The sequence below is a fragment of the Podarcis muralis genome, chromosome 3 (assembly GCF_964188315.1).
Source record: "Podarcis muralis chromosome 3, rPodMur119.hap1.1, whole genome shotgun sequence".
Classification (NCBI taxonomy): domain Eukaryota; kingdom Metazoa; phylum Chordata; class Lepidosauria; order Squamata; family Lacertidae; genus Podarcis; species Podarcis muralis.
In genome coordinates this window covers 20027910-20040530 of record NC_135657.1, presented here as the reverse complement: position 1 = coordinate 20040530, position 12621 = coordinate 20027910, and the positions used below count along the sequence as shown (strand labels likewise).

General features: G+C 45.0%; 1 protein-coding gene across 1 annotated transcript in view; it reads left to right on the top strand.

The window, feature by feature from the left end:
- Positions 1–3616, top strand: part of EPAS1 (endothelial PAS domain protein 1) — a 128530-nt gene extending 124914 nt beyond the window's left edge. Inside the window, 2 exon segments of the mRNA XM_028724834.2 lie at positions 2558–2749; positions 3263–3616. Coding sequence (XP_028580667.2) covers positions 2558–2749; positions 3263–3414 — 344 coding nt within the window. The 3' untranslated portion in view covers positions 3415–3616.
- The last annotated feature ends 9005 nt before the right edge of the window (positions 3617–12621 follow it).

The window sequence follows — 12621 nt, the reverse complement described above, 5'->3', positions numbered from 1 at the left end:
GGGTCCACTATGCCACTGTTGGGCAGCTGGTGACAGAACACAAAACTTGCCCTGCAGATGAAGTCCCTGCCTTTACATTTCATTTTTGCCACATCTTATGCTCACTGTCTGTTTTTCTGCACTAACTTCAATCTCCTTAAGAAGAGTATTGTGGGACCAGATGGGCAAATGGTCCATCTTTGCCAGCGTTCTGTTTTCCCAGGGTGGACAGACCAGCGTGGATTTGATTTAAATCAAATTGATTTAAATCGCTGGTCAGTAAGACCTGATTTAAATCACTAGTCAGTAAGACTTGATTTAAATCACTTTTTTACAGAAAGACTCATTCTTGCTGGTGTAAACCTAATATTTACAACCAGAGGAAGGTTTCATTTTTGGAATAATAAATTTTCAGAGTAGTTTTTACAGTTATATCAAAAATTACTGATTTGGTTTTACTATTAGAAATACATAGAGAGATAATTATGAAATAATTGTGAGGTTTAATAAGTTAACTGTTTATATTTGAACAACTTTTCTGCTGTACTTTATTGGAAGGAGGAAAATAATCATTTCCTTAATAACAATTTAAACAATCTGTTCAACTAAAACAGTAGCATTATAGCATATGTACTAATGTTTGTTAACTGATGTGGTTAAACGGGGTTTTTTTAAAAAAAAATCTTAGACACATGAAAAACTTAAAACAAATCCTTATTTCCTGATGAATAACCTTTGGACTATAATGTAACTTAAATAGAAAACTATCTTTAGAAAGGAACGCGGGTGGCGCTGTGGGTAAAACCTCAGTGCCTAGGACTTGCCGATCATATGGTCGGCGGTTCGAATCCCCGCGGCGGGGTGAGCTCCCATCTTTCGGTCCCAGCGCCTGCCCACCTAGCAGTTCGAAAGCACTCTTAAGTGCAAGTAGATAAATAGGTACCGCTTTATAGCAGGAAGGTAAACGGCGTTTCCGTGTGCTGCGCTGGTACTGGCTCCCGGCCTTTTAAGTGAGATGAGCGCACAACCCTAGAGTCGGACACAACTGGCCCGTACGGGCAGGGGTACCTTTACCTTTACTTATCTTTAGAAATATTCCCCCCCAAAAAATCCAATTTAAATAAAATCCAATTTAAATTTTAAAAATCTGATCTTTTTAAAAAAAAAAAATTTTTTTTAAGTCATTGATTTATATCCACACTGAGCCAGATCTCTGGGGAGCTCACAAGGACAGCATGACTTGCAGCCTCCAGTGGCACCTTGCATGAGTGAATGTGAGCCACCATCATACATCCATAGATACAACTTCCTGAGATTATACAGCAGTTCTTTGGGAAAGGGCTGCAGCCCAGCTTCAGAGCACCTGCTTTGAATGCAGGAGGTCCTGGGCTCCACCTCCCAGTATATCCAGGTAGAGCTGAGAATGCCGCCCCCTCCGCCAGAAACCCTGGGTCAACAGTACTGAACTAGAGTTAGCAGGTGCCTTTTGTTTTAACTTGAAAATGGCTGCTGAAAACTCTTATATTCCGCCAGGCTATGCAGGCAGCTGGGGATGTGGGTGGCGCTGTGGATTAAACCACAGAGCCTAGGACTTGCTGATCAGAAGGTCGGCGGTTTGAATCCCCGCCACGGGGTGAGCTCCCATTGGTCGGTCCCTGCTCCTGCCAACCTAGCAGTTCGAAAGCACGTCAAAGTGCAAGTAGATAAATAGGTACCGCTCCAGCGGGAAGGTAAATGGTGTTTCAGTGCGCTGCTCTGGTTCGCCAGAAGCGGCTTAGTCATGCTGGCCACATGACCTGGAAGTTGTATGCAGGCTCCCTTGGCCAATAAAGCAAGATGAGCGCCGCAACCCCAGAGTCGGCCACGACTGGACCTAATGGTCAGGGGTCCCTTTACCTTTATGCAGGCAGTTAAGAACACGTCTGTCCACAATGGTTAATTGATGTATGGGGTTTTTGTTTTGTTTTTTACTTATTTTATATGTTTTCACTGACTCGAAGAAAATGTGTGTGCAATGGTGGGAATGGCTGGCGCGGCTGCGTTTGAGCAGCAAGCCACGCCCCCGCCGAGCTTCCCTATTGGGTGCCCAACCGGGGAGGGGCGTGGCGCCAGCCCTGGAGTTGAAGCTCTCCCGCTCACAAGCCCTCCCCTCCTGGGAGGAGGAAAGGCTTTAAGAACACGTCTGTCCACAATGGTTAATTGATGTGTGGGGTTTTTGTTTTGTTTTTTACTTATTTTATATGTTTTCACTGTATGGTTGTATGTATTTTTTGTAAGCCACTCTGAAATCTTCTATGGAATAGCACTGTAAGAACATTTTAACAAATAAATCATCGTCATTATTCTTACAATTCATTACACGCCCTAAGGTACCGTTTGGATTACAACAATCACAACACTAATATTGACGTGCAATATTCCACAATATCGAAACAGTCTAAGCAGGCAGATGCACATGCCAGTGTCAGCCTGCTCTCTTGACTCCTGGACAAACGTGGGGGGAAATCTTGTTTCCGGAATTGTGTTTCTAAAAGCGGACACCCTTTTTGAAGCCCCGTTTTTTGCTTTTGATTTGCAGATGAGTTCCTTTGCAACCCGCAAAGAGGGCCAGGCCAAACCCCTATGAATATGGGGCAGCAGCAACTGCAGCCACGGCATCCGCCGGCCTCTTTGAGAAACTCTGCCAACATCCCCAAAGCTGCCTTCTCCCCACACTTTTACTGCCCCCCTTATCAGGACTTCAGTGTGCCACAAGGTCATAGGATGTCAGGTGAGTTCTGTCGCAAACCATAACACGAACTTGGAGGGACTGTTTTCCAATGGGCGGCAGGGAGTGGGTGGGGAAGAGGCCGGTGGTTGCAGGCAGGAGCTCACCTAAGACTTGGTTCATGCCACTTGCCTGGCCCTGATCTTGGTCAGACCCTGGCCCGCCCCCCAATAAAGGGTAAAGGTAAAGGGACCCCTGGCCGTTAGGTCCAGTCGTGGCCGACTCTGGGGTTGCGACGCTCATCTGCTTTATTGGCCGAGGGAGCTGGCGTACAGCTTCCGGGTCATGTGGCCAGCATGACTAAGCCAGGGAACCACCAGAAGGCCCTCAGTGCTGGACCTCAGTGTCCAGGCAGAACAATGGAGGTGGAGACGCTCCTTCAGGTATACTGGGCCGAGGCCATTTAGGGCTCAAAGGGGATGTATGGTGTTTTCTTCTTGTACCAGGCAGAAATTGTAAGCCTGAACCAAAATAAATAAAAGAAGGCCGCTCAACATCTAAATCTTCTCGTTTCAGGAGTGACAAGTCGCCTGCTCGGCTCATCCTTGGAACCCTATTTGTTGCCGGAACTGACCCGATATGACTGTGAGGTTAACGTCCCAGTTCTCGGGAGTTCGACGCTCCTGCAAGGCAGCGATTTGCTCCGAGCTCTCGACCAGGCGACCTGAAGCAGCCTTGCAGCATTCCCTGGCCCATACCGTCCAAAAAAACCACAAAAACAAACCAGCTGCAGTTTTTAAATCTATTTTTGCAAGTAGACAATTTCTAATACTGATTACACTTTTACAAGATTTTACTTAACTATTGAACTTGTCCACGTCACCAAATAGTGGCCTTTCTGTGAAGTTACTCACTTTCCTTATTTGCATCTACTGTATTTCCAATCCCTTTCTATTTCGATAAGACGTTCCTTAGAAAATTTATATTATATGATTCCCCACCGCTGTGTAATTTATGTGTTCTGAAACTTCCTCATTATTCATGCTAATAAAAGAAAAAGAAGCTGCGGTGTGTTCGCTCGCGCCTCTATGTAATACTTTGGCTCCGTTTATTGCAAAGGTTTATTTTATTTTATTGCCAAAGATAAGTGAAATAAACAAATCTGATGAAATGCACTTGTTGCCCTACCCCTAGTTTTTCCTCTGCATTTTCTAACATGGGGGGAAAAACAATAATCACAGATTATGGCCTTTTAACAATTAAAAAAAAAGCTAGCGATGAAACGTCCATAATTCTAACACACCCAACGGCAGCTTTCGTGTTGGTTGGTCCTTGCCAAGTTGCAAATTACAGCCTTTCCCCTTAAGTTTAGGTCACATATCTAAAACTTGGGGCTGTGTTTTTGTCCGAGGCGGGACTAACCTAGCCATACAGGGCTAATCCAAGGCAGGGCTAATCCAAGTAGTAGACTGGATAATGAAACAAGAGGGAAATCTGAGCCTTGTGGCTGAGCGCCCTTCTGTGGCATTGCAAAGTGATCTTAGTGTGCATCTCTCAGATCATGCAATGTAGCCGCCTGTCTTGCATTGACCTTGGATTTGAGGATTGGTGGTTTTTTTTTCTTTTTTCTTTTTTTGCATATGGAAGAGCCAAAGCTATCAGGCAAATAACTGCCAATGGGTTTTGTTTTGTTTTTAGCAACATCGAGGTGCCTTTCCTACCAGACCTTACCCCATTCCCAGGATAAACTCAACGTTTCCTTAATTAAACAAGCGGGGTGGCGTGGCTGCTGTCTTAGATTCAGAGCACGGTGCTGCGAAAGAATCCCAAGACAGCCAACTGCCTTCGCCTTTAGGTCAGTGTCTCCCTCCTCAGGAACCAGCCTGGCAAAGTGAGGAATTTAGGAGCGGGTGGCAGTTGGGGACAACTGAGAGAAGGCAGAGAGGGTGCCGCTGCACAATTTGAAATACGTGGGGCGGGGAAGGAATTCAACCCATCTTGTGTGTATTAATTCTCCATATATATATTTTTTACACAAAGTGTAACTGACTGATCCTTTTTCACTGGGTTAAATGTTTATCATATATTGGTACTTTGTTATACCTGTTTAGACATTGATGCAGAGCCATGACTTTTCTTCTTGGGAACCGTTTTACTTAGATTTGGTAGAGTTTTCTTACGCTGTTGCTGATGTTGCAGGATTTGCCCAAAGGCTGTTACTAAAACTGCTAATTCCCAGCTAAGTTGGGGGTTGGCATTCATCCACGCCACCTCCAGCTAGTTAGCCACATTCTTTCTATGCACTACTGAATTTTTGCTGAAAAAGGTAAACTAAATATATATTTGCTTGCCTACTTGTTACACTGGGGGAAATCAATGTTTTTAGGCTCTGGAGTGGCTGAGTGGGAAGGTGTTTGTTGTCTTTTTAGTTTACTTTTTAATTGTTGATAGCCTTTCAAGTGCAAATGATTTTTCTGTAGGCCATCGAAACGGCAATCTGAACTTTTCAGAAATGCTATTAAACAAAAACAAACCAATGTTGGTGCTCAGGAATTTATTTAAAATGGAAGGAGTCTCTGCAAGACCCGTTGCCTTTGCTGGGCAAACAGGCACACTTCATATATTCAATCCAGCAATAACAGAAGCTCAAGGAATTGTGGGGTGCAGATTTTAAAAATATTTATTAAAGCCTTTGAGCTTCAGTGAGAAAGGCCAGGTTGGAAGGGCTAAGGGGCAAATTCAGGGCGACAGAAAATAATGGTGATATTAGGCGTTATGCTTTATTTACCCAGATAAATGTACCTGGGGCAAATCAGCATAGATTTAGAAGAGCCTGTGGATTCCCTTACAAACAAGAACCATGTATGCCTCCTCCTGAACATAATTCCAGTTCAGAGAAAGTTACTTATAACTAAGGCCCGCTGAAATCAATAGGACTCAAAATGCATCTAAACCATCCCACAAGTGCCATTAATTTCCACAGGACTTGAGCACAACTAATATTCTTAAGGTGGGCTTCATAAGCACATGTGTTCGGCTGTGTGCCCCACTGTACATTTAAAGCACATGGATCCCCCCCAAAGAATTCCGGGAACCACCATTTACCCCTCACAAAGCTACCATTCCCAGAACTCTTAAACCACAGTTCATGTGAATCTTTGGCGAAAGCCATTAGCTTTAAATGTATGGCGAATACACGGCCTCAATCATTAAAGGCGCTCTTCAGAGTCTTAGTCCATTGCAACCATAACAGCAATGTTATTGCTGTTATAACAGCTCCGGCTCTGGATTGCAAACCTTGACTTCTACAGAGCTGTGTCGGAGTGCCATATGTTGTGCAATGCATATATGGAGCCTTTCCCCATTATTTTTGCTGAAGAGGGAAGGTCTGAACACACATCCCCTGGGGATATCTCCATAGCACTGAAGTGGACATGGAGGTCCGTGGAGGTGCACAGAACCCATAAGGAGTTATAAAGTTTTGGCACTGGCTTTGTCCATCCAAGCCCAATAATTTTAGCTCGCTCCTTTGGAGATGCCGTACCCCACTGAAAGCCCAGTTTTAATGTAATGTTCACGATCCAGTCAAAATGAAGCACTTCACCTTCAAAGTGATTTCACTGAGAGGGTGTTAACCTTTCTTGTTGAAAATAAATGGAGGGGAAAGTGCTTGACTCTTAAATGAATTGTGCCTGATTTGTTGAGGATCCTCCAAGGCAGGCATCCCCAACCTGCGGCCCTCCAGATGTTTTGGCCTACAACTCCCATCATCCCTAGCAGGATCGGTGGTCAGGGATGATGGGCATTTTAGTCCAAAACATCTGGAGGGCTGAAGGTTGGGGATGCCTGCTCCAAGGGAAAGTAGCTGTGAAAGCCATTATTTAGGGAAAGATTTGTGAGCAAATGTGCTCAGGAATCTGGACTGCTCAGGGATCCATCCTGCAAAACCTACATATATATATTCCTCGCTTTCACTTACATGATGGAGGGGGAAAGGAAAATCCAAACTTCTTTAAAGATTGCATTTGGGATTCCCTTCTGGCCTGATCCTCTCTGCTGGGTTACACAACAGCTTTCAGGGAATGATCGTGGTTAGTGCCCTTGGAGCTTTTGTAGTCTTCAGTGGCTACAACCCCCCTCCCTCAAAAAAAAGGGGATCTGGTGGAAAAGCTCCTCCTATGAAACTCTCCTTGCATTCTTCCCCTGTCCTCTGTCCCACTGCCACCTGGGAGAGTGGCATCAGTGAGAGAAATCCCACTGATACAGAGGGAAAGCCTTGCCAAAAAGCCCTACTTACATGCAATTTAGCGGTGGACCTTGGATGAATCAGCCAGGCCTTGTGCCGACTTAATATTCCACCTGTGCTACGTTGCACAAAGCTCGGGAGCAGTTTTCTATCTGAAGTGCATTTTTTAAAGCAAAATAGTACGGCCCACGGTATTTAAAGGACTTTAGGTTTTTGGTTTTGGTTTTCAAAAGGACATGATTCAGCCAGTATTAAGCACCTGTGAATATAGCTGACACATATATCATCAAATCGCACTCATTGGCTGCATCTTCCGGTTGAGTGTAATACAGTCAGTAGCAAATCGGAGTTTGCTTCTGGGAGATGTGTGAATTGGCTCTTTGCTGTATTTAACTGGCTGGATGGTGGCCTGAACTGTCATAAGGGGGAGAAAAACGGTAGCTAAGCCCTAGGAAGAAGCATAAATTAAGAGCGTCACCACCAAGCTACCAACCTTGAGCAGTTTGCTTTAAAGTAATCCCATTCACATTCAGTAGCAGTTCTGGAGTAAGTGGTCTGAAGCCTGTGGCTGCAGCAAAGCAGTTCTTTAAAGTGGTAATGATTCGTGTGCTTGAAGGGTTAATCACGCTTAAATATTGCTATTATATTTTTAATCTCTGTAGTTTCCGCATTAAGATGTTGTACCCTAACCATTTACTAAAAACACACTGTGCGGGTGGGGAGGGAGGGAGGGAGGGGAAGGGGGTAAAAGAAAATCTGTGCTTAAAATATTAACCGTAACTATTGTCGTAATTATTTCATGCTCTCTCTATTGTTGAATTTCTTATTTATAATCTTGTAACTGTATGGGAACTTTTAACTTGATAAGGAAATGTATTTTGACACTGATACCATATTAAAGTATACTGATCCTGAAATGTCTTGTGACTCTTGTTTCCGCCAAAAAAGGGGGAGGGGGACCAAAAGAAAAGAAAAAATGTCACTTGAATGTATCGTTGTAAAGCAAAAGAATTTATTAAATTATTGATAGAAAACAAATTTTTACATGCATGAAACCAGGGAGGTGGCCCATGCCTGAAAGCTAATTGCAAATCGTGAAGGATTCTCAACATCACCGTAACTTTGATAGAACACCTTTCAAATCTGCGAAGCATATGTCCGGGTGGGACCAATCAGTGGGGCTGATCCAGGAGGGTCATTTGGGTCAGGCCCCCAAGCTTACAGGGGCCACAAGTTTAGGCATCTATTAATGGGGAGGGGGGGGGCGTTTGGCAAGTTTTGCAACATGTTTTTATCTGCAAGAGCCCAAAATGTGCCACACACACTCAGCTTAGAGCTGCGTATTAGTGGATTTGTGCAGAAAAAAGCTAGAAAAGCATTTGTTAAATGGATAATTAAAAAAATCAAATTATTTGTATCTTTTGGATGTCTTGCTTTGTTTTCATGTGTCTTTTTCTAAAAGCACTCTCTGGCTGACTTCTGCAGCATCTGAGAAGATGGCGGCCAAGCAGGTGATCTCCTGTCCAGAGGAAAAGGAACCTGCATGGCTGCCTCCTCTTGCATCACCTTCTGTTTTGCTGAGACCATGCAGTGCTGAAGTCCATTAATAATAATAATAATAACAACAACAACTAATAATGGCTTTATTATTTATATGCCATCCATCTAACTGGGTTGCCCCTGCCTTTCTGGGTGACATCCAGCAAAATAGAAAAACACAGTGAAACCTCAAACATTTAAAAACTTCCCTGTACAGTGGTACCTCTGGTTACAGGCGCTTCAGGTTACAGAGTCCGCTAACCCAGAAATATTACCTCGGGTTAAGAACTTTGCTTCAGGATGAGAACAGAAATCGCGTGGTGCCAGCATGGTGGCGGCGGGAAGCCCCATTAGCTAAAGTGGAACCTCAGGTTAAGAACAGTTTCAGGTTAAGAACGGACCTCCAGAACGAATTAAGTTCTTAACCCGAGGTACCACTGTAAAGGGCTACCATCAGATGTCTTCCAAAAGTCATATAGTTGACATCTGAAGGGAGGGTGTTCCACAGGGTGGGCGCCACCACCAAAAAGGCCCTCTGCCTGGTCCCCTGTAACCTCACTTCTCACAGTGAGGGAACCATCAGAAGGCTCTCGGAGCTGGACCTCAGTGTCCGGATTGAATTATGAGGGTGGAGATGCTCCTTCAGGTATATTGGGCTGAGGTTTTAAAGGTTAGCACCAACACTTTGAATTGTGCTTGGAAACGTACTGGGAGCCAAATTTGGGACCAGTGTTAGTTATATGGTCCTGGCAGCCACTCCCAGTCACCAGCCTAGCTGCCGTGTTCTGGATTGGAGTGCATTGCAGTAATCCAAGCGGGAGATAACCAGGGCATATACCACTCTGGCATGACAGTGCGCAGGCAGGTTGGGTCTCAGCCGGCGTACTAGATGGAGCTGGTAGACAGCTGCCCTGGAAACAGAATTAACCTGCGCCTCCATGAACAGCTGTGCTTCCAAAAAGATTGCATTCTCCTGGTTGCACATTTCCCTCCCCCCCCCCTTTTCTACACATCACACACTTCCTTCTGGAAAAAAGAAAATGATTTCCAAAGCAGGAAAGTCACCATCTTTCTCTCCCGCTTTCCTTCCGCTTCTCCCCACAGCTGCCTTCTGCCTCCCTTCTGTGCTTGTATACGAGTATTGTGACATCAGCCCACGCCAGAAGGAGTTTCTGGTTCTCAGCGGGGGCAGGGGGACAAACTCACAGAACACCATTCACCTCTCCTCTGTGCATTGTTTCCCGCTTCTCTTTCACAAGAGACGCTGCTGGCTGTGAGGGACCTTCTGCTGCAAAGCACCATGGGATACACACTTCCGACTGGCACGTGCCCAATTTTGGGATGGGGGGGCCCACGTCAAACTCGTGCGCTTCTTTGACAAGACAAAGCAACATTTGCAGCTGAGGAAGTCCTTCGAGCAACAGAATAAAGCCCTTTTGAGCGTATTTTGAAATGTGACATTTTCCACACAGGACTTGTCAAGAGCGCCAGGTAACTGTGGCGCTGGTCCTAGCTGACCTGAACAATTTTGCGACACGCCACGGCAAACATCGCCTGCCTGCCATGTTTTGTGGCCTGCCAAATATATCACAGTGCCCCAAAGTTGACCAAAGTTGGCACCCCAAACCCAGAAGGGTTTTTGAGACCCTCCTGGTGTGCCATCATGTGTGCCTGGTGAGCTGTGTTCAGATTTATGCTTCATGTTGTGTCACGCTTGTCGTATCCTTCCCTCTTTCTCTGATGATCAGGTTACGGGTGCTGTTGCTCATGAAGGTATTTTCTGATGCAGGAGTCAAGCTTTGGGCAGGATCAGGCTCTTGGCAATCTGCTTCACACTGCCTGGATTTGTTTTGCAAGACGATTTTCCCTATGGGCTTGCTTCGCAAGACGTTTTCGTCTTGCGAGTCTTGCGATTTTTTTTTGCTCCCCCCCCCCTTTTCTAAGCTGCTAAGCCGCTAATAGCCTTTTAGCCACTAAGCCTTTAATAGCCGCTAAGCCGCTAAATCGCTAATAGCGCTAATCCGCTAAGCCGCTAATAGGGTTGCTTCACAAGACGAAAAAACCGCTAGACGAAGAGAATCGCGGAACGGATTCTTTTCGTCTTGCGAGGCACCACTGTATATACAGTGGTACCTCAGGTTACATACGCTTCAGGTTACAGACTCCGCTGACCCAGAAATAATACCTCACATTAAGAACTTTGCTTCAGGATGAAAACAGAAATCATACTCCGGCAGCAGCAGGAGGCCCCATTAGCTAAACTGGTTGCTTCAGGTTAAGAATAGTTTCAGGTTAAGAACAGACCTCCGGAATGAATTAAGTACTTAACCCGAGGTACCACTGTAAATATCGTTAAATAAATAAAAATGAATAGCAGGGATATATCAGCAGGCTTGGGGGAGCCGCAAGGTTTGCAGAAGTATGCCCCCCCCCCCAAAAAATTAGTGAATGAAAAGGTGAAGGGGAGTCAATAAAAATGACTTAGTGATAACTGAGCATGCTCAATGGCCGCAGAATGCAGTTGGACCATTGGGGGACAAAATCAAGGGAGAGAGTGGAAGAATGGAGTGTCCTCAAGAAGGAATGTCTGAATGACTAAAACAAGACGTGCAGCACCTTTTTGTTGCAGTTCCCACTATTTCATCCTATTATTATTTGTTTATTAAGATATCTCAACTAATGGGGTAGCTTCCTAAGGACACCAAAACAATGCAAATTAACGGAGACAATTGTTATTTTTAACAAAACCCCACTAGGACGAGCCATTTCTATTTTTAAAAAATGGAGTCAGAGCACTCCAGATGCACTTTGAGAGAAGGTCGTCTTGGCATGATACAAAGTCAGCAGGAAAGGGGGAAACAAACTTTTTAAACATTTTAAAGCAGTCTTAAATGCTCTCAAAATGATTTTGATTGTTTTAGATGGTTTTCAGAATAGAGAGCAATGGTGAGCTTTACGAATGAGCTCTTTGACCCAGGCCGCATAAACACCACACATTCAAAGCACGTTTAGCACACATTTGAAGTCTATGGCTTCCTCCAGAGAAGCCTGGGAACTGTAGTTTGTTAAGGGTGCTGGGAGTTGCGGCTCAGTGAGTGAGCAAACTATGGTTTCCAAACTTCTGGCAGTGGGGAGCCATGTGCTTTGAACGTGTATTAAATGAGCTTTAAATGAATGCTGTGGGTGTGACCCTCAGGTAATATAACGTGCTGTAAACCACAGGCAGAATTACAGCATAATTCATAAATAAATATACAGTGGTACCTCGGGTTAAGAACTTAATTCCTTCTGGAGGTCTGTTCTTAACCTGAAACTGTTCTTAACCTGAAGCTAATGGGGCCTCCTGCTGCCGCTCCGCCACCGCCACACAATTTCTGTTCTCAACCTGAAGCAAAGTTCTTAACCTGAGGTAATATTGTTGGGTTAGCAGTCTGTAACCTGAAGCGCATGTAACCTGAAGCGTATGTAACCCGAGGTACCACTGTACAGTGGTACCTCAGGTTAAGTACTTAATTCGTTCCGGAGGTCTGTACTTAACCTGAAACTGTTCTTAACCTGAAGCACCACTTTAGCTAATGGGGCCTCCTGCTGCTGCCACGCCGCCGGAGCACAATTTCTGTTCTCATCCTGAAGCAAAGTTCTTAACCTGAGGTAATATTTCTGGGTTAGCGGAGTCTGTAACCTGAAGCGTATGCAACCCGAGGTACCACTGTACAATGTTAAAAGCCAAGCTCCCCATGTTAACTTCATTGACTAGCAATGGCAAAGGGAGAAATGAGATGAAACGAGGTTGTGTTCACACCACCTGCAACTCTTTGGAAAAACAACAGCGACAGCGCCTTCTCCAGCCCTGTTGCCACATTCGGTTGCCCAGTTCGCAAAGCCTAACTAACCCACGAGTGCACATGGGGTTCAAATCCCGGAGGACTAACGAGAATGCCACTACTGAATGTGAGAAATTGCTGTTAGGGCAACATCCGTGGCTGAAAAGCTCAGTGCTCCCAAGCCGCCACAACAGTCATGTTTCATTTTTCACGCTTCGCTTTCCCAACTATTTAATCAGCCTAATGAGATCTGCTATGAAGAAACCCCATTGTTTCCTGATCAACTGCTCCCCCATACCGGATTTTCGAATGGCCTTCGCTTAGAT